The 24,065-nt window shown below is 41.1% G+C and overlaps 2 protein-coding genes across 2 annotated transcripts; both read left to right on the forward strand.

The window, feature by feature from the left end:
• The first annotated feature begins 6,388 nt into the window (after positions 1–6,388).
• Positions 6,389–7,786, forward strand: LOC115354437 (nuclear factor 7, ovary-like). Its single transcript, XM_030044832.1, has one exon. The coding sequence runs from the start codon at positions 6,389–6,391 to the stop codon at positions 7,784–7,786; it is 1,398 nt and encodes a 465-aa protein (XP_029900692.1).
• A 9,491-nt stretch (positions 7,787–17,277) lies between these two features.
• Positions 17,278–18,711, forward strand: LOC115353993 (nuclear factor 7, ovary-like). The gene has a single exon (XM_030044140.1). The coding sequence runs from the start codon at positions 17,284–17,286 to the stop codon at positions 18,682–18,684; it is 1,401 nt and encodes a 466-aa protein (XP_029900000.1). The 5' UTR covers positions 17,278–17,283; the 3' UTR covers positions 18,685–18,711.
• Positions 18,712–24,065: the final 5,354 nt, after the last annotated feature.

The raw sequence follows: 24,065 nt of genomic DNA on the forward strand, positions 1-24,065 counted from the left end.
CCCCCACTCCCCACGTTGAAAACCACTGAGTTGGACTCCAGGAAAAAGTGGAGTCTGTCTTATTTGATGATGTGAAGAGTTCAGTTGATTCTGTTGTTTTTTATCATTTCAGCTCCAGCAGATCTTAACTGACTCTCGTATTTACAGCAACATCAAGCCATCATTTTAGTTCTGTGCTGTCAATATTTTTGTCAGATCTGTTGTGATTTTATTTGAAACGTGGACATATCAGTTGGTTTCAAAATTGTGTATAATATTGGTGATTCAGGTGTCAAAGCTTTCTTCACTGTTGCACTCATTATTATGAGGCTTTGTGAAAAATAATCTGCTAAATCCTCACAAAGCAGCTGATTGTGTAAGTTAGCACTGTCATCTTCAACCTGATTTGGACTATTTTCAGCGACTGTTTGGTAGCTTTGCATGTAAAAACAATAAAAACTGATTGCCTTTTGAAGTCCATGTGTGTGTTTTGTGTTGTATGAATTTGCTGCTTGTGTCTGATGGTTGTGTGGAGCTGCTGGCTGGATGACAAACTGCCCCTGGAGGATCAGGAAGACATCCTTGAGCCTTGGAGGTTCACTACAACAGTCAGAAGAAAATTGGGGATGCCGCCTTTGTTACTTACGCCCCTAAGAACACACTACCTTTAGATATCAGGGAAGCTGGCTCACTAGGTATCTTTAAAAGAAGACTAAAAAACTTCCTTTTCACTCTAGCCTTTAACTAGCTCCTATTTCATTGCACACTGTGTTGTGTTTTATTGTTTAACTTGCATCTTTTGTTTTATTTCAAAGTTAAAACCGGGTTCAACCTCTGGACTTTAGCCTTTACCTCTTTATTCCACACCCTGTGTTGTGTTTTATTCCATCATGCTGTTTAATGGTCTTTTTTAATGTTCTATTGAATGTGTTTTTAAATCTTCTTTTTTAAATTGTGAAGCACTTTGAGCTGCAATTCTTGTATGAAAGGTGCTATACAAATAAAGTTTTATTGTTATTATTATTATTATTATTATTATTATTATTACTATTCGGTCACAGTGTGGACTGGATGTATTGTGTTGCCTTGCCTCTGGTCACTAGAGGGCGCTGTGTCCCTGCTGGTGTTGCTGCTGCAGATGAACAGAAGTCACTGGACAAGCTGTAAAAATAACTATTCTTTATTGAAAAGAAAAACAGGTAATAAATAGAGAAAGTACAGAGTCGTCACTGAACAGCCGAGTGCGGTTCCCACAGAGACAGAACATCTGGTCTGGACCAGAACCGCTGGATCTGATGAGGTCTGCTCAAACTGTCAGCCCCTTTAAATCAGGGCTAAAAACACTATTGTTTACTGAAGCGTACTCTTAGATTAAATACTTACCTGCTGGATTCTACTGCCTGTACTTTTTAACTACACAGTGCGGATTTATGCCTTTTATTATTCTACTTCTTTTAAGCCTGTTGTTATTTTATGTTACTGTATTTCATTACCACTATCATTCTCAATTTCTATTTCCCTTTTTAATTGACTGTTTTTATTGTTTTAAATTGTGTCTCGTTGCTTTTAATGTCTCTGTAAAACTTTGAATTATCTTGTGTTGAATTGTGCTATACAAATAAACTTGCCTTGCCTTGCATAGATCCGACTGAGCAATCTTACTGGTCAATCAGACGTTTAGAAAGTGCTCAAATGAGCATGACAGCACAGCTAGCCGTGCTCAAATGAAAAATACTGAATCAATCACTGAAAATATTACTCCGCCTACATCTTATTGCCCGAGTCTGTGTGGTTTCCATGGCAACACGTAACGTTTCATCGAAACATGCATCAAAAGCCGCTGTCAACTTTGTTCGCCTGCATAATGGACCATTTTGTTGTCAATTTTGATTTATTTGGCGACCTAAGTTTGGATAAACGGCTGAACGAGGAAGACAAGACAGAAGAGAAAAAGGAGAGATACGAGAGAGTGACGAGTGAAGAGCTGGATCAGCTGGAGAGGTCAGGAAATGAAGCCGGTACGGCCCGGTCAGCGTCTTGGGCCGTCAAATGTCTACAAGAATCAGGGTTCGTACACTTTTTTCATAGTCAAATTCAAGCACTTTTTAAGGATTTTCAAGGTAATTTTTTTTTCAGGTTTTCCAGTACCATTAAAAGAGAAATCCGGTGTGAATGAATCCATAGCCCTGTTGTTCAAGGTCACCAAGTGCTGCCCGGATGACAAAGAACCTGAAAATTTGATACAACCTAAGCAGAATATCGAAACAGCTACTAACATTAACTGAAAGGGGCATATCAAATTTTCTCGTTCTTTTTCTCACTGACAACCTCGAACAGCAGAGTTATGGATTGATTAACACCGGATATTCATATACTGTATCAATATGGTTCATAGATAGATAGCATAAAAATAAAGGGAGAGAGAGAGTGAGCGAGCGAGCGAGCGAGCGAGAGAGAGAGAAAGAGAGAGAGAGAGAGAGAGAGAGAGAGAGAGAGAGAGAGAGAGAGAGAGAGAGAGAGAGAGAGAGCTTGCTGCTTTGGTATTCGTCTTGCGCTCCAGCAGCCGAGCGGCGTCTACTCATATGTTTATCATCTTATGGGCTAACATCAGCTGTGCTTCAATTCTCAATTGCAGGAAGTTCCTACAGTTTACCGTTGAGAAACGCTTTGTTCTTAACTTAGCCCTTAATAATTGTCCCTAATTGACACTGGCATTCAGACACATCACATAGTGCTTCTACATTTAGGTCTAGCATGCAGCTAACGGTTAGCCAACAAATCACACATGTAGGGCTTGTCATCTCTGTGATTTACCTTTCATATAACTCGAGAGTGCTGACTCTCCCATAGCGAAAAGCTGAATCTCCTTTTTGCATATTTTGCAGCAGGCTACATGTGGATTTGGTCCACGTTTTATCTACTGTTTGTACTTTTCATTATCCAGCCAACGTTCATTAAAACGGCAACCTCCCGGCATGTTAGTCCCATGCTGCTGTAGTGTCCTCTTGTTGGGGGCGTGACACATGACAATCAATCCAGCTGTTGGGAAACCCATCAGAGCATGAGCTGTGAAGGCCTCATTTTTAATCCGACTTATTTTATTTCTCTCCATTTAATACGTGGTCCATTTAGTCATACTGCCCAGAAATATGGCAACAATTTCAAGCATTTACAAGCACATTACCCAAAATTCAAGCATTTTTCAAATCTTGAAAACACAACGTTAAAATCGTAGCATTTTCAAGGTTTTCAAGCAACCGTACAAACCCCGAAGAATACCTGAAAAACACCAGGCAAACAGCTGATTTCTCAGGTGTAAGGAAAGAAGAGCTAAACAAGATCCTCCGTGAATTTTATGGAGCTTTTATTTCTATAAAAAAGAGAATGAAATGCCACAGTAGAGTCAGCACCATGGACAGTACCTACGAAGACAGATTCAGCACCACGGACAGCACCTGCTGATGCGGATTCAGCACCACAGATAGTACCTGCTGAAGCAGATTCAGCACCACGGACAGTACCTGCTGAAGCAGATTCAGCACCACGGACAGTACCTGTAAGATTTTCCACGAAGATTTGCGGCCATAACTTTGTTCTTGTTATTAATGTGTTAATGTTATAAGTTATTAATTAGCCTATTAATCGTTATTAATTTGTTTATTCTTTATAAGTTGCCTAGGCCTTTGATTTAATTAATTTGTCGATTTGTTTGCATCTGTAGATTGAAATGAACATTTAATAAATCAACATCTGTGAGTCGCTTGTCATCTTTACCTGTAACTTTAGTCTCTGACTCGGACATGTTCTCTCTCTCACGCCGCATGAAGCCCGAGGATGTTTGTTGACTCGTCTGTTCCTGTCTTAAGGCAAGTGTGATGTCAGTCGTTAGGCGGTGCGTTCAAGTACAGTAGTAGCAAACTGCAAACATACTGTTTACTTCTGTATTTGCAAACGTTGCGAACCTTCACTGTGTTCACTGAATTTGAATGCACCCCATATGAGTTCCGCGTCTGCTTCAAGAAAAAAAGGGCTCACAACACTTTTGTTTACTGCGCGAGGGAGGAAGGGGGAAAGTTGTGCGAGGCAGGGGAAGGAGAATAAATGAACCAAAAGAGAAAAAACTGAACCAATTGAACCAACTGTTGTTCCACGATATATCGTGGTTGGATGATTTGCACAATATCACTGCAAACAGGTGAGCATTTACAAGAAATGCCCTGACAAAGCTCCGCCCACCCTCTGATACACCTGACAAACCAGAAAACCAGCTGTCAGTCTTGCACAGCTCACCAAGGAGACACACAGACACACTGAGGGACAGATGATGCACTTCTCCTTCAAACTCAACAACATCTTACATAAACACATGAACGTCATTTTGTCATTGCAGCTCCAAAACTCCCCAACAGGAGTCAACTTTTGGCTGGATTTGTGGTTTGTGGTCACATGACAGAGTTTGGTGTGATTTAAAACAGTGTGTCGTTGTGAAGTTCATGTGTTGTAAGAGGAAAAAAATCAGTTCAGCACTAAAGTCGACAAAACTACAAAGACAACGTTTTCAAAAAAGCTCAACTTCTCCTGAGTCGTCACTTTTATTGCTGTTGTTTTTTGGGTTTTTTTTTTGGTAGGATGTGAATGCAGCATGACCTCTGACCCCACGTGTGTGGAGACAGGCGTCCTGTGCAGAAAGAGGTGGACAGCCTCCTCCTCCTCACATCAGTGTGTCAGTTCAACAAGCAGGAATAAAGTTATTTATATGGTTCTGATTTGGTCTTAGAGCAGGTTCAAGGCCCGGGAGAACTGTCCAATCAGGAGCCTCCTGGGGGCGACCTAGACCACGTGAAGCTGCCAGGTGATTGGTTGAAATTCCAGTGTGCTCTGAAGCATGGGGAGTTGAATCAGTGTGCTTTGTTATATTCCACTGGTTTTGGTTTTAATTTTATTTTTCTAAGTTAAGGGATTTATACCGCCAACGGCTCCAGATTAATCATGACGCCAAACAAAATCTTTTTGTTCGTTTATACGTTTCCCTTTCCTTTTACCCTGTAAAACTATTTTATTTTCATCCACGCTACAACTTACGGTGTAACTAAAGACTTTTTGTTTGTTTGTGTAATGCATGATTAATACAATAAAAGTATTTTTTCTAGTCTTCCAAAAAATGGAAAAAAAAAAAGTTCTGATCAGTTTGCCAGTTTTGATGAGTTTTGTAAGGCTTTTTTTTTTTTTTGATTTACAAACTATGAAACAGCAGATTTTAAAGATTGTACCACATAGCAAAATACAACTGTTGAAATGTATATAAAATGTCTATAATAACTATTAAATGGTGTACCTGTACAGAGGGCCGGCTCTGCTTCTGATTATTCTGCATCTGTCCTTTCTTTACCACAACAAAACTTTTCATTTTGTTTCATTTTCAAAACAAGAAAAGAAAAAACAAAATGACTTACATGTCATTTTGTTATATGTTTCAAAAGACTGGATCAACACACCTTGTAAGCATTAAGAAACATAAATGTACGTCTTCTCCTGTTTTTTAAAGTGAGAAATGATTTGTAGTGTGGTTCTTACGTCACTTTTTAGCCTCAGAGAAAGAAAAGAGGAGCTGCAGAAAGGAGACTTCTCCACCACTGAAGTCCCAGGAAAACACGACTACAATACGACCACTGGCCTCACGTTTCAACAGGAGCTTTTCAAGTGATTTCTGAGCAACACTGCCACCTACAGGAGAGGAAGCAGCACTGACACGACCCACCCTGACTGCACTGACAAAACAGGAAACAGAAACTGTCATTCTTCCACTGCTCACAGAGGAGACGCACGCACACACACACACACACACCGAGAGACAGTAAGATTCAGCAACTACAGGAGGAACACTGGGAATACTGGACCTTCAACCTGCTGCTGACTCCTCATTGAACAGCAATTTTAGAAAAGCCATGACTCAGAGTGACTAATTTTCACAAGGCGTCTCACAAGGCATGTAAAATATTTTATTACCTTTTCATTTGGTTGAATGTAATTTATTTAGTGTGTCTTGTGTTTCCCACTGTTCTGTGTTGTTGGCTACATTTTGTATTTAAGTTGATTACAGCTGTGTGAGGCACAAATGCTCAAGTCAGATTTCCCCTCAGGAACAATAAAATATATCGTATATTATCATATATTACCTTATCCTATCTTATATTTTCTTAACTTTCAGGGAACTTGGAAATACTAGAAACACTGCAGCCTGCTGCTGACTCCTCACTGAACAGGAGTTTTAGAAAAGACACGACTCAAAGTGACTCAGAGTTAAATCAGCTTTTAGGAAACGTTCCAGAACAGGGAGTGTTACCAAGACTGACTGACTTCCTGTTTGAACCGTCTGCCTGGTGAGATTTTCTCTTCACTCAGAGACAAAATGGCTTCCAGATTTGAGAAGGATCTCAGCTGTCCTGTCTGCCATGACATCTTTAAAGATCCTGTGGTCCTGTCATGTAGCCACAGCTTCTGTAAAGCCTGTCTGCAGAGCTGGTGGACAGAGAAACCAACAAAAGACTGTCCAGTTTGTAAGAGAAGATCTTCAAAGAGTGATCCACCTCGTAACTTGGCACTGAAGAACCTGTGTGAGACCTTCTTACTGCAGAGAGATCAGAGAGCTTCAGCAGGGTCGGAGCTCCTCTGCAGTCTGCACTCTGAGAAACTCAGGCTCTTCTGTCTGGACCATCAGCAGCCAGTGTGTCTCGTCTTTCGAGATTCAAACAAACACACCGACCACAAGGTCAGACCCATCGACAAAGCTGCTCAGGATCACAGAGAAGAACTTCAGGAATCACTGAAGCCCATACAGGAGAAACTGGAGCTCTTTAATAAAGTCAAAGGAAACTGTGATCAAACAGCAGAGCACATTAAGGTCCAGGCCCGACGCACAGAGAGGCAGATTAAGGAGGAGTTTAAGAAGCTTCACCAGTTTCTCCAAGAGGAAGAGGAGGCCAGGATCGCTGCTCTGAGGGAGGAAGAGGAGCAGAAGAGTCGGACGATGAAGGAGAAGACGGAGGCTCTGAGCAGAGAGATAGCAGCCCTTTCAGACACAATCAGAGCCACAGAGAAGGAGCTGAGAGCTGAAGACGTCTCATTCCTGCTCAACTACAAGGCTACAGTGGAGAGAGTCCAGCGCCCCCTGCTGGAGGATCCACAGCTGCTCTCAGGAGCTCTGATAGACGAGGCCAAACACCTGGGCAACCTGAGCTTCACCGTCTGGGCCAAGATGAAGGAGGTGGTCTCCTACACTCCTGTGGTTCTGGACCCCAACACTGCCCATCCAGTCCTCCTCCTGTCTGAAGATCTGACCAGTGTGAGACGAGGAGAGGAACCTCAGAAACTTCCTGATAATCCAGAGAGATTTGACCACTACTGCAATGTCCTGGGATCTGAGGGCTTCAACTCAGGGACTCACAGCTGGGATGTTGAGGTTGGAGACAGTGCAGTCTGGGGACTGGGTGTGAAAGAAAAGTCTGTTCAGAGGAAGGGAAGCACACTATCTGGATTATGGGGAATATGGCTCTCTAATGGTAAATACTCATCATGCTCCTCACCAGGTCCAGCCACTGATCTCCCAGTTCAGAAGAAGTTCCAGAGGATCAGAGTTCATCTGGACTGGAACAGAGGACAGCTGACATTCTCTGATCCTGATACTAACACACACATACACACCTTCACACACACTTTCACTGACAGGCTGTTTCCATACCTTAACACCGGAGAAACACTGAAGATTTTACCAGTGAAGGTCTCTGTGACTGTAGAACAGCACTGTTAGAGATAGATGACATCTATAACAACAAAAACAACAATAAAAAAAAAAAATATATATATATATAAAAAAAATCAAAGCAATACGATTAAAATAATACGATTAAAGGCAAAACACACCAGAGAGAGAAAAAAAACCCAATATCAAACAAAAGGGGGAAATGCATCAGTATTCATCTGTTCTCACAATATTCAAATGAATTCAATCATTTTGCTTTAGCTCAAAGCTCTAATTTGTTCAAGTGAATTCTCTCAGTATTTAGCCCAGAGGTTTTCAAACTTTTTCATGTTCTGGACCCCCAAGTGGACTTTGAATAAACCAAAGTCCTCCAGTTGAACTGATGTTGCCCTGTAGGGACCAGGGCCAAGAGATTCTAGAGATTTTTTTTTTTTTTTTTTTTTTTTCAGTTAAGCATTTAAACTCAAGAGATGTGATGTTGATCCAGAATCATTGTTCTGCTGTTTAAATTTATTTCTTCCTACTGTCTTTCGTCCTACTTTTTTATCTTTTTTTGCTTTTGCTAATTTGCTAAGCAATTTGTATTGACCTCTTCAGTTTCATTGTATGAACACAAAGACAATAAAGGCTTCTAATTCTAATAAAAAAAATGGCTAAAGAAAAGAAAATTGTAAAAAATCATTTTTAAAAATTACGCTAAAGCAATATCACTGTTGATGAAAATGACTTATGAAGGTGAGGTCAGTGATGCTGGATCAGATTTCTTGTGTTTAAATGCTTGTGAAAGGCATCTGAACGGAGCCTCTTTCACAGGCATTTAAACTGTTCCTCATTTTGCTGAGGGCCCCCTGGAAGACCCTGGAGGACCCCTGGGGGCCCCCGGTCCCATGTTGAAAACCACTGAGTTGGACTCCAGGTAAAAGTGGAGTCTGTCTTATTTGATGATGTGAAGAGTTCAGTTGATTCTGTTGTTTTTATCATTTCAGCTCCAGCAGATCTTAACTGACTCTCATATTTACAGCAACATCAAACCATCATTTTAATTCTGTGCTGTCAATATTTTTGTCAGATCTGTTGTGATTTTATTCAAAATTTGGACATACCAGTTGGTTTCAAATTGTGTATAATATTGGTGATTCAGGCGTCAAAGCTTTCTTCAGTGTTGCACTCTCTGTTATGTGGCTTTGTGAAAAATAATCTGCTCAATCCTCAAAAAGCAGCTGATTGTGTAAGTTCGCGCTGTCATCTTCAACCTGATTTGGACTATTTTCAGTGACTGTTTGGTAGCTTTGCATGTAGAAACAATAAAACTGATTGCCTTTTGAAGTCCATGTGTGTGTTTTGTGTTGTATGAATTTGCTGCTTGTGTCTGATGGTTGTGTAGAGCTGCTAGCTGGACGACAAACTGCCCCTGGAGGATCAGGAAGACATCCTTGATCCTTGGAGGTTCACTACAACAGTCGGAAGAAAATTGGGGATGCCGCCTTTGTTACTTACACCCCTAAGAACACACTACCTTTAGATATCAGGGAAGACGGATCACTAGATATCTTTCAAAGAAGACTAACAACCTTCCTTTTCTCTCTAGCCTTGAACTAGCTCCTATTTCATTGCACAATGTGTTGTGTTTTTATTGTTTAACTTGCATCTTTTGTTTTATTTCAAAGTTAAAACAGGGTTTCAAACTCTGGACTATAGCCTTTATCTCTTTATTCCACCCTGTGTTGTGTTTTATTCCATCATGCTGTTTAATGGTCTTTTTTAATGTTTTATTTAATGTGATTTTAAATGTTCTTTTTAAAACTGTGAAGCACTTTGAGCTGCAATTCTTGTATGAAAGGTGCTATTCAAATAACCTTTATCATTGTTGTTGTTATTATTATCATTATTATTATTATTGTTATCGTTATTATTATTATTATTATTATTATCATCATCATCATCATCATGCTTGAGAATGAAGGTCGGAGGGGAACATGTTGGTATTTCCTGGTTGTGATGTCAGTAGTGATGTCATCATGTTCGGGTTCTGTTGACTAAACAAGCTTTCTGATTGGGTTCTCCTGACAAATCAGCTCCAGAACCACGAGAACAAACAGCACCTGTTCACTACAGAGTTTCACGCTGACAGCTGCTGTGTTTCAGTCGCCATGAGATTAACAGAGATCCTACAAACTACAGATTCTCTCAGTGGTCTGACTTCTAGTCAATGAAATAACATTCAAATTAAAATATTTTCAAATTTTTCTGGGGACCCCCAGGGGCTGCAGTCAGGTGGCTCCATCATTTCTATCAGTGTCTGGCTCTGTTAGCAGGGCTCATGTCTTCACCAGTCACATAAAAAAAAACATTATTATCAAACTCTGCTACTTTATTATAATGATGTATTTAATTGAAAATGTAAAAAAATTGTTATTAAAATACAATTTTTAGATATTATTAAAATTATTCATCAAATTAAAACTATAAGAATTTCATTAATGTTATATTATTATTATTATTATTATTATTATTATTATTATTACTATTCGGTCACAGTATGGACTGGATGTATTGTGTTGGCTTGCCTCTGGTCACTAGAGGGCGCTGTGTCCCTGCTGGTGTTGCTGCTGCAGATGAACAGATGTCACTTGACAAGCTGTAAAAATAACTATTCTTTATTGAAAAGATAAACAGGTAATAGATAGATAGATAGATTTACTTTGTTGATCCCAAACTGAGAAATTCCCAAATAGTAAATAGATAATAAATAAATAGAGAAAGTACAGAGTCGTCACTGAACAGCCGAGTGCAGTACAGAGACAGAACATCTAACCCATCATGGCGTGAGTGGAATGTAAAGTCTCCAAGAGTCTCTTTAATTTGTTTGGTGTCATGCTGCCAGCTGTCACTATGGCAACGTGTTTGTGTGCTGAGCCTCTCGCAAATGAGTCTGGGTTGTCTGATGTCAAGAGAATAGTCCCGCGTGATACATTTTCAGGCTTACACACACACACACACACACACAAGTGGTGACACCCCCCCCGTCATGTCAGTGCAAGTTTCAAACTGTGGTAACAGTTTCACTGTTAACTATAGTATCATTATTATTGTCATTATGGTGTATTCATTAAATAGTGTAATGTAATGTAAATAATATAAATCCAAAGAATAAATGAATGGATAATGTAACAATAATAGATGTAATGTAACTATGATACATATTTATGTTCAATCAACATAAATGTACACAGTGGCGGTTCTGCCTATGTTGCCGCCCTAGGCGAAATTACTGCCTTGCGCCCTTCCACATTACTACTCCTACAACCACCACTGAATGTATATACTGTATGAATGAATATAAAAGAAATGTAATACAACATGACAACATGAAGTGTAATATAAACATGTATCTAAGGCAGTCATGATATCAATGTTCCACATTACGATTATCATGGCAAAAAAATATCACGATATTATTAAAAAGAAATGCAACAATGCAAAATACAGTACAGGCCAAAAGTTTGGACACACCTTCTCATTCAATGCGTTTTCTTTATTTTCATGACTATTTACATTGTAGATTCTCACTGAAGGCATCAAAACTATGAATGAAGACATGTTCATTCATAGTTCATTCATACATGCTATGTACTTAACAAAAAAAGGTGAAATAACGGAAAACATGTTTTATATTCTAGTTTCTTCAAAATAGCCACCCTTTGCTCTGATTACTGCTTTGCACACTCTTGGCATTCTCTTGATGAGCTTCAAGAGGTAGTCACCTGAAATGGTTTTCCAACAGTCTTGAAGGAGTTCCCAGAGGTGTTTAGCACTTGTTGGCCCCTTTGCCTTCACTCTGCGGTCCAGCTCACCCCAAACCATCTGGATTGGGTTCAGGTCCGGTGACTGTGGAGGCCAGGTCATCTCAAATGGGGGTACACGTACCCGTGGTGTTACGTGGAGGAACTCCAGGGGGTATGTAAGGTTTCTTAAAAATTATACAACAGGTAGATCCAACCGAGCAATCTGATTGGTCAATCAGACGTTTAGAATGTGCTCAAATGAGCATGACAGTATGGCTAACCGTGCTCAAATGAAAAACACTGAATCAATCACTGAAAATATTACTCTGCCTACATCTTATTGCCCGAGTCTGTGTGGTTTCCATGGCAACACGTAACGTTTCACAAAATTTGTTAGTCTGCATAATGGTCCGTTTTGTCAATTTTGATTTATTTGGCGACCTAAGTTTGGATGAATGGCTAAATGAGGAAGACAACACAGAAGAGAAAAAGTCGAGATACGCGAGAGTGACGAGTGAAGAGCTGGATCAGCTGGAGAGGTCAGGAAATGAAGCCGGTATGTCCCGGTCAACGTCTTGGGCCGTCAAATGTCTACAAGACTACCTGACAAACACTGGGCAAACAGCTGATATCTCACCTGTAAGGAAAGAAGAGCTAAACAAGATCCTCTATTGATCCTCCATGAATTTTATGGAGCTTTAATTTATATAATAAAGAGAATGAAATGCCACAGTAGAGTCAGCACCACGGACAGTACCTGCTGAGGCAGATTCAGCACCACGGACAGTACCTGCTGAGGCAGATGCAGCACCACGGACAGTACCTTTAGGATTTTCCACGAAGATGTGCGGCTGTAACTTTGTTCTTGTTATTAATGTGTTAATGTTATAAGTTATTAATTAGCCTATTAATCGTTATTAATTTGTTTATTCTTTATAAGTTGCCTAGGCCTTTGATTGAATTAATTTGTCAATTTGTTTGCATCTGTAGATTGAAATAAACATTTAATAAATCAACATCTGTGAGTCGCTGGTCATCTTTACCTGTAACTTTAGTCTCTGACTCGGACATGTTATCTCTCTCACACCGCATGAAGCCCGAGGATGTTTGTTGACTCGTCTGTTCCTGTTTTAAGGCGAGTGTGACGTCAGTCGTTAGGCGGTGCGTTCAAGTACATTAGTAGCAAACTGCAAACATACTGTTTACTTCTGTGATTGCAAACATTGCGAACCTTCACTGTGTTTGCAGAATTTGAATGCACCCCATATGAGTTCCGCATCTCCTACAAGAAAAAAAAGCTCGCAACACTTTTGTTTACTGCGCGAGGGAAGAGGGGGGAAAGTTGTGCGAGGCAGGGGAAGGAGAATAAATGAACCAAAAGAGAAAAAAACTGAACCAATTCAACCAACTGTTATTCCACGATATATCATGGTTGGATGGTTTGCACGATATCACTGCAAACAGGTGAGCATTTACAAGAAATGCCCTTACAAAACTCTGCCCACCCTCTGATACACCTGACAAACCAGAAAACCAGCTGTCAGCCTTGCACTGCTCACCAAGGAGACACAGACACACTGAGGGACAGATGATACACTTCCGCTTCGAGCTCCAACATCTTACATAAACACATGAACGTCGTTTTGTCATCGCAGCTCCTAAACACCCCAACAGGAGTCAACTTGTGGCTGGATTTGTGGTTTGTGGTCACATGACAGAGTTTGGTGTGATTTAAAACACCAAGTCCAGAGTTTCGTTGTGAAGTTCATGTGTTGTAAAAGGAAAAAAATCAGTTCAGCACTAAAGTCGACAAAACTGCAAAGACGACATTTTCAGAAAAGCTCATCTTCTCCTGAGTCGTCACTTTTATTGTTGTTGTTTTTTATTATTTTATTTTTTTTGGTAGGATGTGAATGCAGCATGACCTCTGACCCCACGTGTGTGGAGACAGGCGTCCTGTGCAGAAAGAGGTGGACGCCCTCCTCCTCCTCCTCCTCACATCACTGTGTCAGTTCAACAAGCAGGAATAAAGTTATTTATATGGTTCTGATTTGGTCTTAGAGCAGGTTCAAGCCTCGGGAGAACTGTCCAATCAGGAGCATCCTGGGGGCGACCTAGACCACGTGAAGCTGCCAGGTGATTGGTTGAAATTCCAGTGTGCTCTGAAGCACGGGGAGTTGAATCAGTGTGCTTTGTTATATTCCACTGGTTTTGGTTTTAATTTTATTTTTCTAAGTTAAGGGATTTATACCGCCAACGGCTCCAGATTAATCACGACGCCAAACAAAATCTTTTTGTTCGTTTATACACGTTTCCCTTTCCTTTTACCCTGTAAAACTATTTTATTTTCAGCCACGCTACAACTTACGGTATAACTAAAGACTTTTTGTTTGTTTGTGTAATGCATGATTAATACAATAAAAGTATTTTTTCTAGTATTCCAAAAAATGGAAAAAAAAAAAGTTCTGATCAGTTTGCCAGTTTTGATGAGTTTTGTAAGTTTTTTTATTTTTTTTATTTACAAACCGCGAAACAGCAGATTTTAAAGATTGTACCACATAGCAAAATACAGCTGTTGAAATGTATATAAAATGTCTATAATAACTATTAAATGGTGTACCTGTACAGAGGGCCGGCTCTGCTTCTGATTATTCTGAATCTGTCGTTTCTTTACCACAACAAAACTTTTCATTTTTTTTCATTAAAAAAAAAAAAAAAAGAAAAACAAACTTTTAATGTTGGTGTTTATAAATATACACCGCCAACTTACAGGTCAAGACGACTCGCAGTCACACCTGGGGTGTATTCAGCGCACACGTACCGGTATGTAACGTCAAGCTAACACAAACGATAAAGCTCTGAACAACCTGTTGCATTATGCAGCGTTGCACGTATGGAAGCCGAGAGGGCCATTCTCCTCGCGACTGTAACCGAAGAACTGTCTGAGCAGACATTACCTTCAATGGATCATTAATTATAGGGGTAGGACTACTGTAATACAATCAATGTCCACTATGAAAAAACAGTTATTGTTAAACATTGTTTCAAAGAATTGTACCATAGGCCTACACAAATGAGTTATAAGTTTTAAGTTGAATAAAAGTTGCCATATTATTGAAGAAAAACAATAAACTATGTCTCATCTATCATCATACTTACCACATACATGGGCTTTTACCTCCTCAAATGAGGGGTAAAATTTTAAACATAGGCTACACTGAAAGCCATAATGGAGCACTATTGTTTTAAATCACGGAGGCTTAAATACAAGCTGATGCTGATTGGATAACACCTGTGACACGCCCACAAAACGGAGGAAGACTACCTGTGAGGCATGTTGCTCTCTGTTACAAAACGTTACGACCAAACAGAAATTAGACAACGTCACACAACGTTACGTATCGTAACTCTGTTGAATACACCCCTGGAAACTCCTGCCAGCGTTCAGACGGGGACTCGTGACAGGCTGTCTGCAAATAACACACACACACACACACACACACACAAACACACACACACAGAGAGAGAGAGAGAGAGAGAGAGAGAGAGAGAGAGAGAGAGAGAGAGAGAGAGAGAGAGTGAGAGAGAAAGTTATTTTTTTCTTTTAACTTTATTTTGACTACTTGCTTTAATTTCAGGTCAAATGATTGAATCTTCAGGGCTTAAAGTACTCTGGCGTGGCGCCGGATCTCCGGTTTGACGGACATTCTGGTATTTTTATGTATTTATATATTATATTATATTATATTATTTAGTTATTTATTTATTTGGTGGCAACAATTTGGCATAAATTAGCATTTAACGAATAATCTTCTCATTTTCAGCGAAGCACATGGGTAGATCCACCAATAGTATAGTGTTATCAAACTCAGCTGGCCAATAAGAGCCTGAGAGGGGAGGGTCTAAGAACAGCAAGCCGTGTGCGTTTGGTGCAGCAGGTGGATGCAACAGTCTGCCGTCCGGTAGAGTGGATCCGGTAGAGCTAAGCAACATTGAAGTAGAGTGGAGTAGGACAGAGAGATAGACTCAAAATACATTCAGTGTTTCCCCTATCATTCTGTTGGCGGGGCACAGCGCCTGCCCCCCGTCACGCTAAATAATTTTCAAAGTAAAAAAATAAATAAAATAACAACAGAAATAATTTAACGTCTTGTTTCTGTACCCGCACTCATCCACATGCAGTAGAGAGAGGAGATCAGAGGAGAATCACACCTGAACCCCTGTAAGTGAAATAAATAATGAATAAATAATTCATGTCGCGTCGGCCCCAGCCGCCTGAAAAACAGGCGAAAACAGGGGCGAAGACGAGTGCGTTTGCACTCCTCCGGCCCCGGTCTAAGTCGAACGGACACCCACACGGGCGTTTAAAGCACTACTGCCGCTGTTACTCACCACCAGAGCCTATTCTATTAATGTAGATTGATATAATATCGATGGGTCAATGAGTACAAATCTGAAGAATATTGAGCAACTTATTAATATTGTCCCCACTCTCCACCCTCCAAATTATTTGTGTACCACCAATTTTTTTTTTTTTTTTTTTTTTTTTTTTTTTTTTGGAAAGTAAATCTTGAAAATGCAAGAAATCTAATGTCAATATTTGGAAACAACAACGCTCATATGAAACACCATGAACAAATACAAAACTGCCATCATGTTACCATAACAACAGGATTATCAAATAATTATTGCTGAGCTAACCGACCCAATCGTTCAGGATGGGTGTAGTATCAGCACATACCCACAATATCTGTTGATTATTTATTTCAAAAGACTGGATCAACACACCTGCGAGCTTTAAGAAGAAACAAATGTACGTCTTCTCCTGTTTTTTTTAAAGTGAGAAATGATTTGTAGGGTGGTTCTTGCATCTCTTTTTAGCCTCAGAGAAAGAAAGAGGAGCTGCAGAAAGGAGACTTGTCCACCACTGAAGTCCCAGGAAAACACGACTACAATACGACCACTGGCCTAACATGTTTCAACAGGAGCTTTTCAACTGATTTCTGAGCAACACTGCCACCTACAGGAGAGGAAGCAGCACTGACACGACCCACTCTGACCAGGAAACAGAAACTGTCCTTCTTCCACTGCTCACCGAAGAGACGCACACACACACACACACACACACACACACACACACACTGAGAGACAGACCATAAGATTCAGCTTCAGACTTAACTCACAACTTCCACTGAGGGAGCAACGACAGGAGGAATATTGGGAAGACTAAGGATACTGGGAACACTGGGAATACTGGACCTCCAACCTGCTGCTGACTCCTCACTGAACAGCAGTTTTAGAAAAGCCACGACTCAAAGTGACTCAAAAGTGAAAGTAACTTTCACAAGGCATGTACAATATTTTATTACCTTTTCATTTTGTTGAATGTAATTTATTAGTGTGTCTTGTGTTTCCCACTGTTCTGTGTTGTTGGCTACATTTTCTATTTAAGTTGATTACAGCTGTGTGAGGCACGAATGCTCAAGTCAAATTTCCTCTCAGGGGCAATAAAATATATCTTATATTATCTTATCTGATATTATCTTAACTTTCAGTGAACTTGGAAATACTAGAAACACTGCAACCTGCTGCTGACTCCTCACTGAACAGGAGTTTTGGCAAAGACACAACTCAAAGTGACTCAAAGTGAAAGTAACTCTCAGGAAACTTTCCAGAACAGGGAGTGTTACCACGACTGACTGACTGACTTCCTGTTTGATCCGTCTGCCTGGTGAGTTTTTCTCTTCACTCAGAGACAAAATGGCTTCCAGATCAGAGGAGGATCTCTGCTGTCCTGTCTGCCATGACATCTTTAAAGATCCTGTGGTCCTGTCATGTAGCCACAGCTTCTGTAAAGCCTGTCTGCAGAGCTGGTGGACAGAGAAACCAACAAAAGACTGTCCAGTTTGTAAGAGAAGATCTTCAAAGAGTGAACCACCTCGTAACTTGGCACTGAAGAACCTGTGTGAGGCCTTCTTACCGCAGAGAGATCAGAGAGCTTCAGCAGGGTCGGAGCTCCTCTGCAGTCTGCACTCTGAGAAACTCAGGCTTTTCTGTCTGGACCATCAGCAGCCAGTGTGTGTCGTCTGTCGAGACTCAAAGAAACACACCGACCACAAGTTCAGACCCATCAACGAAGCTGCTCAGGATCACAGAGAAGAACTTCAGAAATCACTGAAGCCCATTCAGGAGAAACTGAGGGTCTTTAATAAAGTCAAAGGAAACTGTGATCAAACAGCAGAGCACATTAAGGTCCAGGCCCAACGCACAGAGACGCAGATTAAGGAGGAGTTTAAGAAGCTTCACCAGTTTCTCCAAGAGGAAGAGGAGGCCAGGATCGGCGCTCTGAGGGAGGAAGAGGAGCAGAAGAGTCAGACGATGAAGGAGAAGACGGAGGCTCTGAGCAGAGAGATAGCAGCCCTTTCAGACACAATCAGAGCCATAGAGAAGGAGCTGAGAGCTGCAGACGTCTCATTCCTGCTCAACTACAAGGCTACAGTGGAGAGAGTCCAGCGCCCCCTGCTGGAGGATCCACAGCTGCTCCCAGGAGCTCTGATAGACGAGGCCAAACACCTGGGCAACCTGAGCTTCACCGTCTGGAACAAGATGAAGGAGGTGGTCTCCTACACTCCTGTGGTTCTGGACCCCAACACTGCCTATCCAGTCCTCTTCCTGTCAAAAGATCTGACCAGTGTGAGACGAGGAGAGAGACAGAAACTTCCTAATAATCCAGAGAGATTTGATTTCCACTACGCTGTCCTGGGATCTGAGGGCTTCAACTCAGGGACTCACAGTTGGGATGTTGAGGTTGGAGACAGTGAACACTGGGTCCTGGGTGTGAGAGAAGAGTCTGTCCAGAGGAAGGGAAGCAAACTATCTGGATTATGGGTAATATGGTTCGATGAAGGTAAATACTCAGCTCACTCCCCACCAGGTCCAGTCACTGATCTCCCAGTCCAGAAGAAGCTCCAGAGGATCAGAGTTCATCTGGACTGGAACAGAGGACAGCTGACATTCTCTGATCCTGATACTAACACACACATACACACCTTCACACACACTTTCACTGTCAGGCTGTTTCCATTCATTTGCACCACAGAAAAACTCCCACTGAAGATTTTACCAGTGAAGGTCTCTGTGACTGTAGAACAGCACCGTTAGAAATAGATTATCAATAACAACAACAGTAAAAAAAAAAAAAAAAAAAAAAAAAAATCTAAAAACACAAAACAATGAACATAAAAATAAATATCAAAGCAGTATGATTAAAATAATATGAATAAAGGCAAATCACCTCAGAGAGAAAACAAATCAATGAACAATATCAAACAAGGGGGAATGCATCAATATTAATCTGTTTTCACAACATTCAAATGAATTCAATCATTTTGCTTTAGCTCAAAGCTCTAATTTGGTGAATTCTCTCAGTATTTAGCCCAGAGGTTTTCAAAGTTTTTCATGTTCTGGACCCCCAAGTGGGCTTTGAATAAACCAAAGTCCTCCAGTTGAACTGATGTTGCCCTGTAGGGACCAGGGCCACACCTGAAGAAGAGATTTTGAATTTCAGTGTGTCTTCACCTGGCTAAATAGAGTATGATGACACTCACACTGCACATGCTCAGTTAGACCCTCTGCCCACCAAGAAGAGAGAGGCCATATTGAGCATCTGGTCCTGCTTCTATCAAGACAAGTTGTTTTGGAGGTATGAAAGTAGCTTTTTTCAAGAGCTGTATTTTTGTCATACTGTCCTGATCTTTTGTATGAATTAATCCAAACCTACCTAGTTTGAATCACTGTTTTCTTGACTACTCAGTGACACTGTTTACATGTGTCAGTGTCACTGTGGCTAGTTAGCACATGGTGTTTTGTCATGACTGATACCACAGGGACAGTTGCAACAGTTGCAACTGTCCCCATGCTAATATCAAAACAGACCACACAACAGTATTTTTGAAGATTTTTAGCTCAAAATAGGCACAATTAGGCTAATATATTTCATTGCTCATGATGAACAGAACAGGCAATCATAATGAGAAACTAATGCTAATGATAAACAAAATAATTCCCCAAATAACTTGTTGAGCAAAAATGAGCAATTAGTTATTGCTGTATATTGTTGTATGTGTTGTGCTATGGGACAAACTAAATAAATTTTCCTGTGAAAACAATCATATAAACTTGTCATATAGTGAATAAATCATCTAAATATAGAATTTGCAACAAATGCAGATTTGTTGGGGAGAGGCGAGTGTTGCTCTCTTATTTTTTAAACATTTGTGTGCCTTTAACAAAACTTAAAAATCAAAGTTTATATTCACTGGTTTTAAAACAATGTGAATTTTGTTCACTAAAACTGTTCATTGTTTGTTCACATGTTTAGTACTGCAAATTATTCCATTCTTTTTTCCCAAACTGAAATATTGAGTTTTTATAGCTCCGGTAACATCTGCACATTGACTCAAGGTAGGCCTATGTTTTACACAAAACAAAATTTATTAAATACTTTGATATTGTATACTGTGCTTATTTAGACAAAAAGCAGAAGATAATTGGTGAAATTTAATGATTTTTTAATATGTTGCAACCGTCCCTGATCCGTGTTGCAACTGTCCCCAGGTTTGGGGTCAGTTGCAATGTCTGAATTCCTTTATTAAAATAAATATTGTGATTGATATGTTATATGTAGCCATCTTTAAATGGTATGGGTATATAGCAAACAGATGTAGGTTTAATATGTAAAGACTTGGTGTGCCTAGTCCAAATAGTCTCTGAGTAACTGAGAGTAATGTAAAAAGTGTTGCAACTGTCCCCAGTCTCCCCTACTTTAAGAGATTTTTTTTTTTTTTTACATTTAAGCATTTAAATTCAAGAGATATGATTCAGGGGCGGACTGGCCATCTGGACGTTCTGGAGAATACCAGAACGGCCGTTTTTTTTTTTTTTTTTTTTTCCTCCCCTTTTTGCTTGTGATCTACTGTGCGCCGGTAGGCCCTGAGATGCGCAGGCTTACTCGCCGCTCAGCCTTGTCAAGATACTCGTGGTAGTGTGTGCAAGTTGAGATGACTAGAGAGAGACAATGGACACCACTCCTGTTGCTAATCCTAAAAAAAGGAAAGAAAAGGGTGGGGCTGAGAAGGTAAGAGAGAAAAAAAATTGGCAGTTAGAGAGCGAAGCATCCAAATGTCGGAAGCTGACAGAAATGTTTTCCAGCGGCAGCGGCAGCAGCGCTGCAGGTACCAGCAGCAGCTGTTTTGGAGGCGGCGCCGTCGGAGAGAGAGCCAGAGCGCCGTGCAGGGGGCTGAGTCAGCTGAGGCTGCAGCCGCAGCACAGGGACAGATAGATGAGGGACAGAAGCATGTGCTGGTGGAAGTTCCCCAGACAAGCGCAGGGCATGTAAATATGAAAGGAGGATAATGAATGTTAAATGCAAGGTATTGGTAATCTGATGTTATATTATTTTAGGTTGCTAGGTTTTTATCTACACTCAGAAATTTACCAAACTATTAGCCTACAGTAGTTACAGCTGTTTAGCTCTAAACAAAATATTAACATGCCCCAGCAACATAAATGCAGAAGAAGAAATATTTATTTAAAGTAGTTGAACTGTTTTTTTTTTGTTTTGTTTTGTTTGTTTTTTTTTTTTTTTTTAGTAGCAATTTTTTTGTAATATTAAAGTATTTTGAGACCCATGTCTGTGGCTGATGAGTTTTCGTGCATCCGTTGTTTTGGGCCGGGCTTAGTCAAAGTCCAGGGCTGCTTTTTAGTCCCAGTCCACCCCTGAATATGATTTTGTTCCAGAATCAGTGTTCTGCTGTTTAAGCATAGAATTTCTTCCTACTTTCTTTTGTCCTAATTAATTACTAATGCTCTACTTTTTTTTTTTTTTTTTTTTTTTTTTTACTATTTTTCTAAGCAATTTGTCTTGACTTCTTTCAAAAAACGGGGCAAAGGAGATGTTTAAATTAATAAGAAATTACCAGAAAATTGTCAAAAAAAAAAAAAAAACTATTAAAAATTACGATAAAGCAATATCATTGTTGATGAAAATGACTTATATGAAGGTGAGATCAGTGATGCTGGATGAGATTTCTTGTGTTTAAATGCTTGTGAAAGGCATCTGAACGGAGCCTCTTTCACAGGCATTTAAACTATTCCTCATTTTGCTGAGGGGCCCCTGGAAGACCCTGGAGGACCCCTGGGGGCCCCCGCTCCCCATGTTGAAAATCACTGAGTTGGACTCCAGGTAAAAGTGGAGTCTGTCTTATTTGATGATGTGAAGAGTTCAGTTGATTCTGTTGTTTTTATCATTTCAGCTCCAGCAGATCTTAACTGACTCTTGTATTTACAGCAACATCAAACCATCATTTTAATTCTGTGCTGTCAATATTTTTGTCAGATCCGGTGTGATTTTATTCAAAAAGTGGACATATCAGTTGGTTTCAAATTGTGTATAATATTGGTGATTCAGGTGTCAAAGCTTTCTTTACTGCTGCACTCATTATTATGTGGCTTTGTGAAAAATAATCTGCTCAATCCTCAAAAAGCAGCTGATTGTGTAAGTTAGCGCTGTCATCTTCAACCTGATTTGGACTATTTTCAGTGGCTGTTTGGTAGCTTTGCATGTAACAACAATAAAACTGATTGCCTTTTGAAGTCCATGTGTGTGTTTTGTGTTGTATGAATTTGCTGCTTGTGTCTGATGGTTGTGTGGAGCTGCAGGCTGGATGACAAACTGCCCCTGGAGGATCAGGAAGACATCCTTGATCCTTGGAGGTTCCCTACAACAGTCAGAAGAAAATTGGGGATGCCGCCTTTGTTTCTTACGCCCCTAAGAACACACTACCTTTAGATATCAGGGAAGATGGATCACTAGATATCTTTCAAAGAAGACTAACAACCTTCCTTTTCACTCTAGCCTTTAACTACCTCCTTACTATATATATATATATATATATATATATATATATATATATATATATGACGACCTGTTCCCCATTACCTTGTGTGCATATATAGTCCGTGTTTCCCTTTGTCCTGTGCGAGTTCGTCCTGCTTTGTCTTGTTTGGTCCTGCTTTGTCTTGCTTTGTCAAGTGTTTGTCCATGCTTCATGCTCCATGTCACGCCAAGTCAAGTCAAGTCAAGTTTCGTCAAGTCTTGTCAGGTTATGTATTTCCTTTGTTACTTTGTTTGGTTATAGTTTTGTTCTCAGGTTTCTTTGATACTTTGTCTTGCCTTTGTTTGTATTCCTCTTTAAGAGTGATTTTGGTTACTACTTTGTTATAGTGAATTTCAGTTGTTACTTTGTATTGATATTTAAGTTGTTACTTTTCCTTGTTATTAAATTTCTTTAGTTGAACTCCTGAGAGTCGTGCGTTTGGGTTCATTCCTTGTAGTCATAGTCACGACAGAACGAACTCGCCAGCCAGAACCCAGCCGACTCAGAACAGCTGACAAGATGAACAAGAGGGAAATGACACCAGCTGAAGTCATTATATTTTGTCAGAGGCTGTGGTCTGATATGTCCTCCCGACCTGCACCCCAGTCTCATGTGCCACAGCAGCTCCCTGTTGCCTGTCCTGCTGCTCTGTTCCAGAGCCCATTTCAGGGAACCCGACTGGCCTTTGGGGGTCCTCGTAGCCACCAGCTGGCCAGGCGCCGGCTTGCTGGTCAACAGCGTGCTAGTCGCAGCCCAGCCATCAGCCTCGGCAGCCTGGCAAGCTCAGCCCGGAGCCCCAGCAGCCCAGTGAGCCAAGCTACGAGCCCCAGCAGCCCAGTGAGTCAAGCCACGAGCCCCAGCAGTCCAGTGAGTCAAGCCACCAGCCATAGCAGCCCAATGTGTCAAGCCATGAGCCCCAACAGCCCAGTGAATCAAACCACCAGTCCCAGTAGCCTAGCTACCAGTCCAAGCAGCCTAGCTAGCCAAGCTACCAGCCATAGCAGTCCTAGCAGCCTAGCTAGCCAAGCTACCAGCCATGGCAGTCCAAGCAGCCTAGATATCCCAGCTGCCAGTCCCTGCGGCTTTGCAGGTCCAGCTATTAGCCTCTGCGACCTAGCAGGCCCAGCTACTAGCCTTAGCAGCCGAGCAGTACCTGTCCCAGTTCCCAGAACCAGACTGGCTGCCCCAGTCCCAGTTCCCAGAACCAGACTGGCTGTCCCGGTTCATGTCACAGTACCTCGAACCCGAGTGGCTGCCCCGGTTCCAGTTCCCAGGTCCAGACTGGCTGTCCCAGTCCCGGTCACAGTCCCCCGTGCTGGATCAGCTTCCCCGGCACCAGTCCCAGTTCCCGGAACCGGACCGGCTGTCCCAGTCCATGTCACAGTCACAGAACCTCAAGCTGCGCCAGTGCCAGTTTCCAGAACTGGACCCACTGCCCTAGTCCATGTCACAGTTTGCCGAGCCCGACTGGCTGTTCCAGACCCGGTCTTGGTTCCTGCCCCAGTACCCCGAACTGGACTGGCTGCCCCTGTCCCAGTGCCCCGAGCCAGACTGGGTGTTCCAGCCACTGCCCTTGTCCCAGTTCCCTGTACCAGACTGGCTGCC

This window comes from Myripristis murdjan, chromosome 22, assembly GCF_902150065.1.
Source record: "Myripristis murdjan chromosome 22, fMyrMur1.1, whole genome shotgun sequence".
NCBI lineage: Eukaryota > Metazoa > Chordata > Actinopteri > Holocentriformes > Holocentridae > Myripristis > Myripristis murdjan.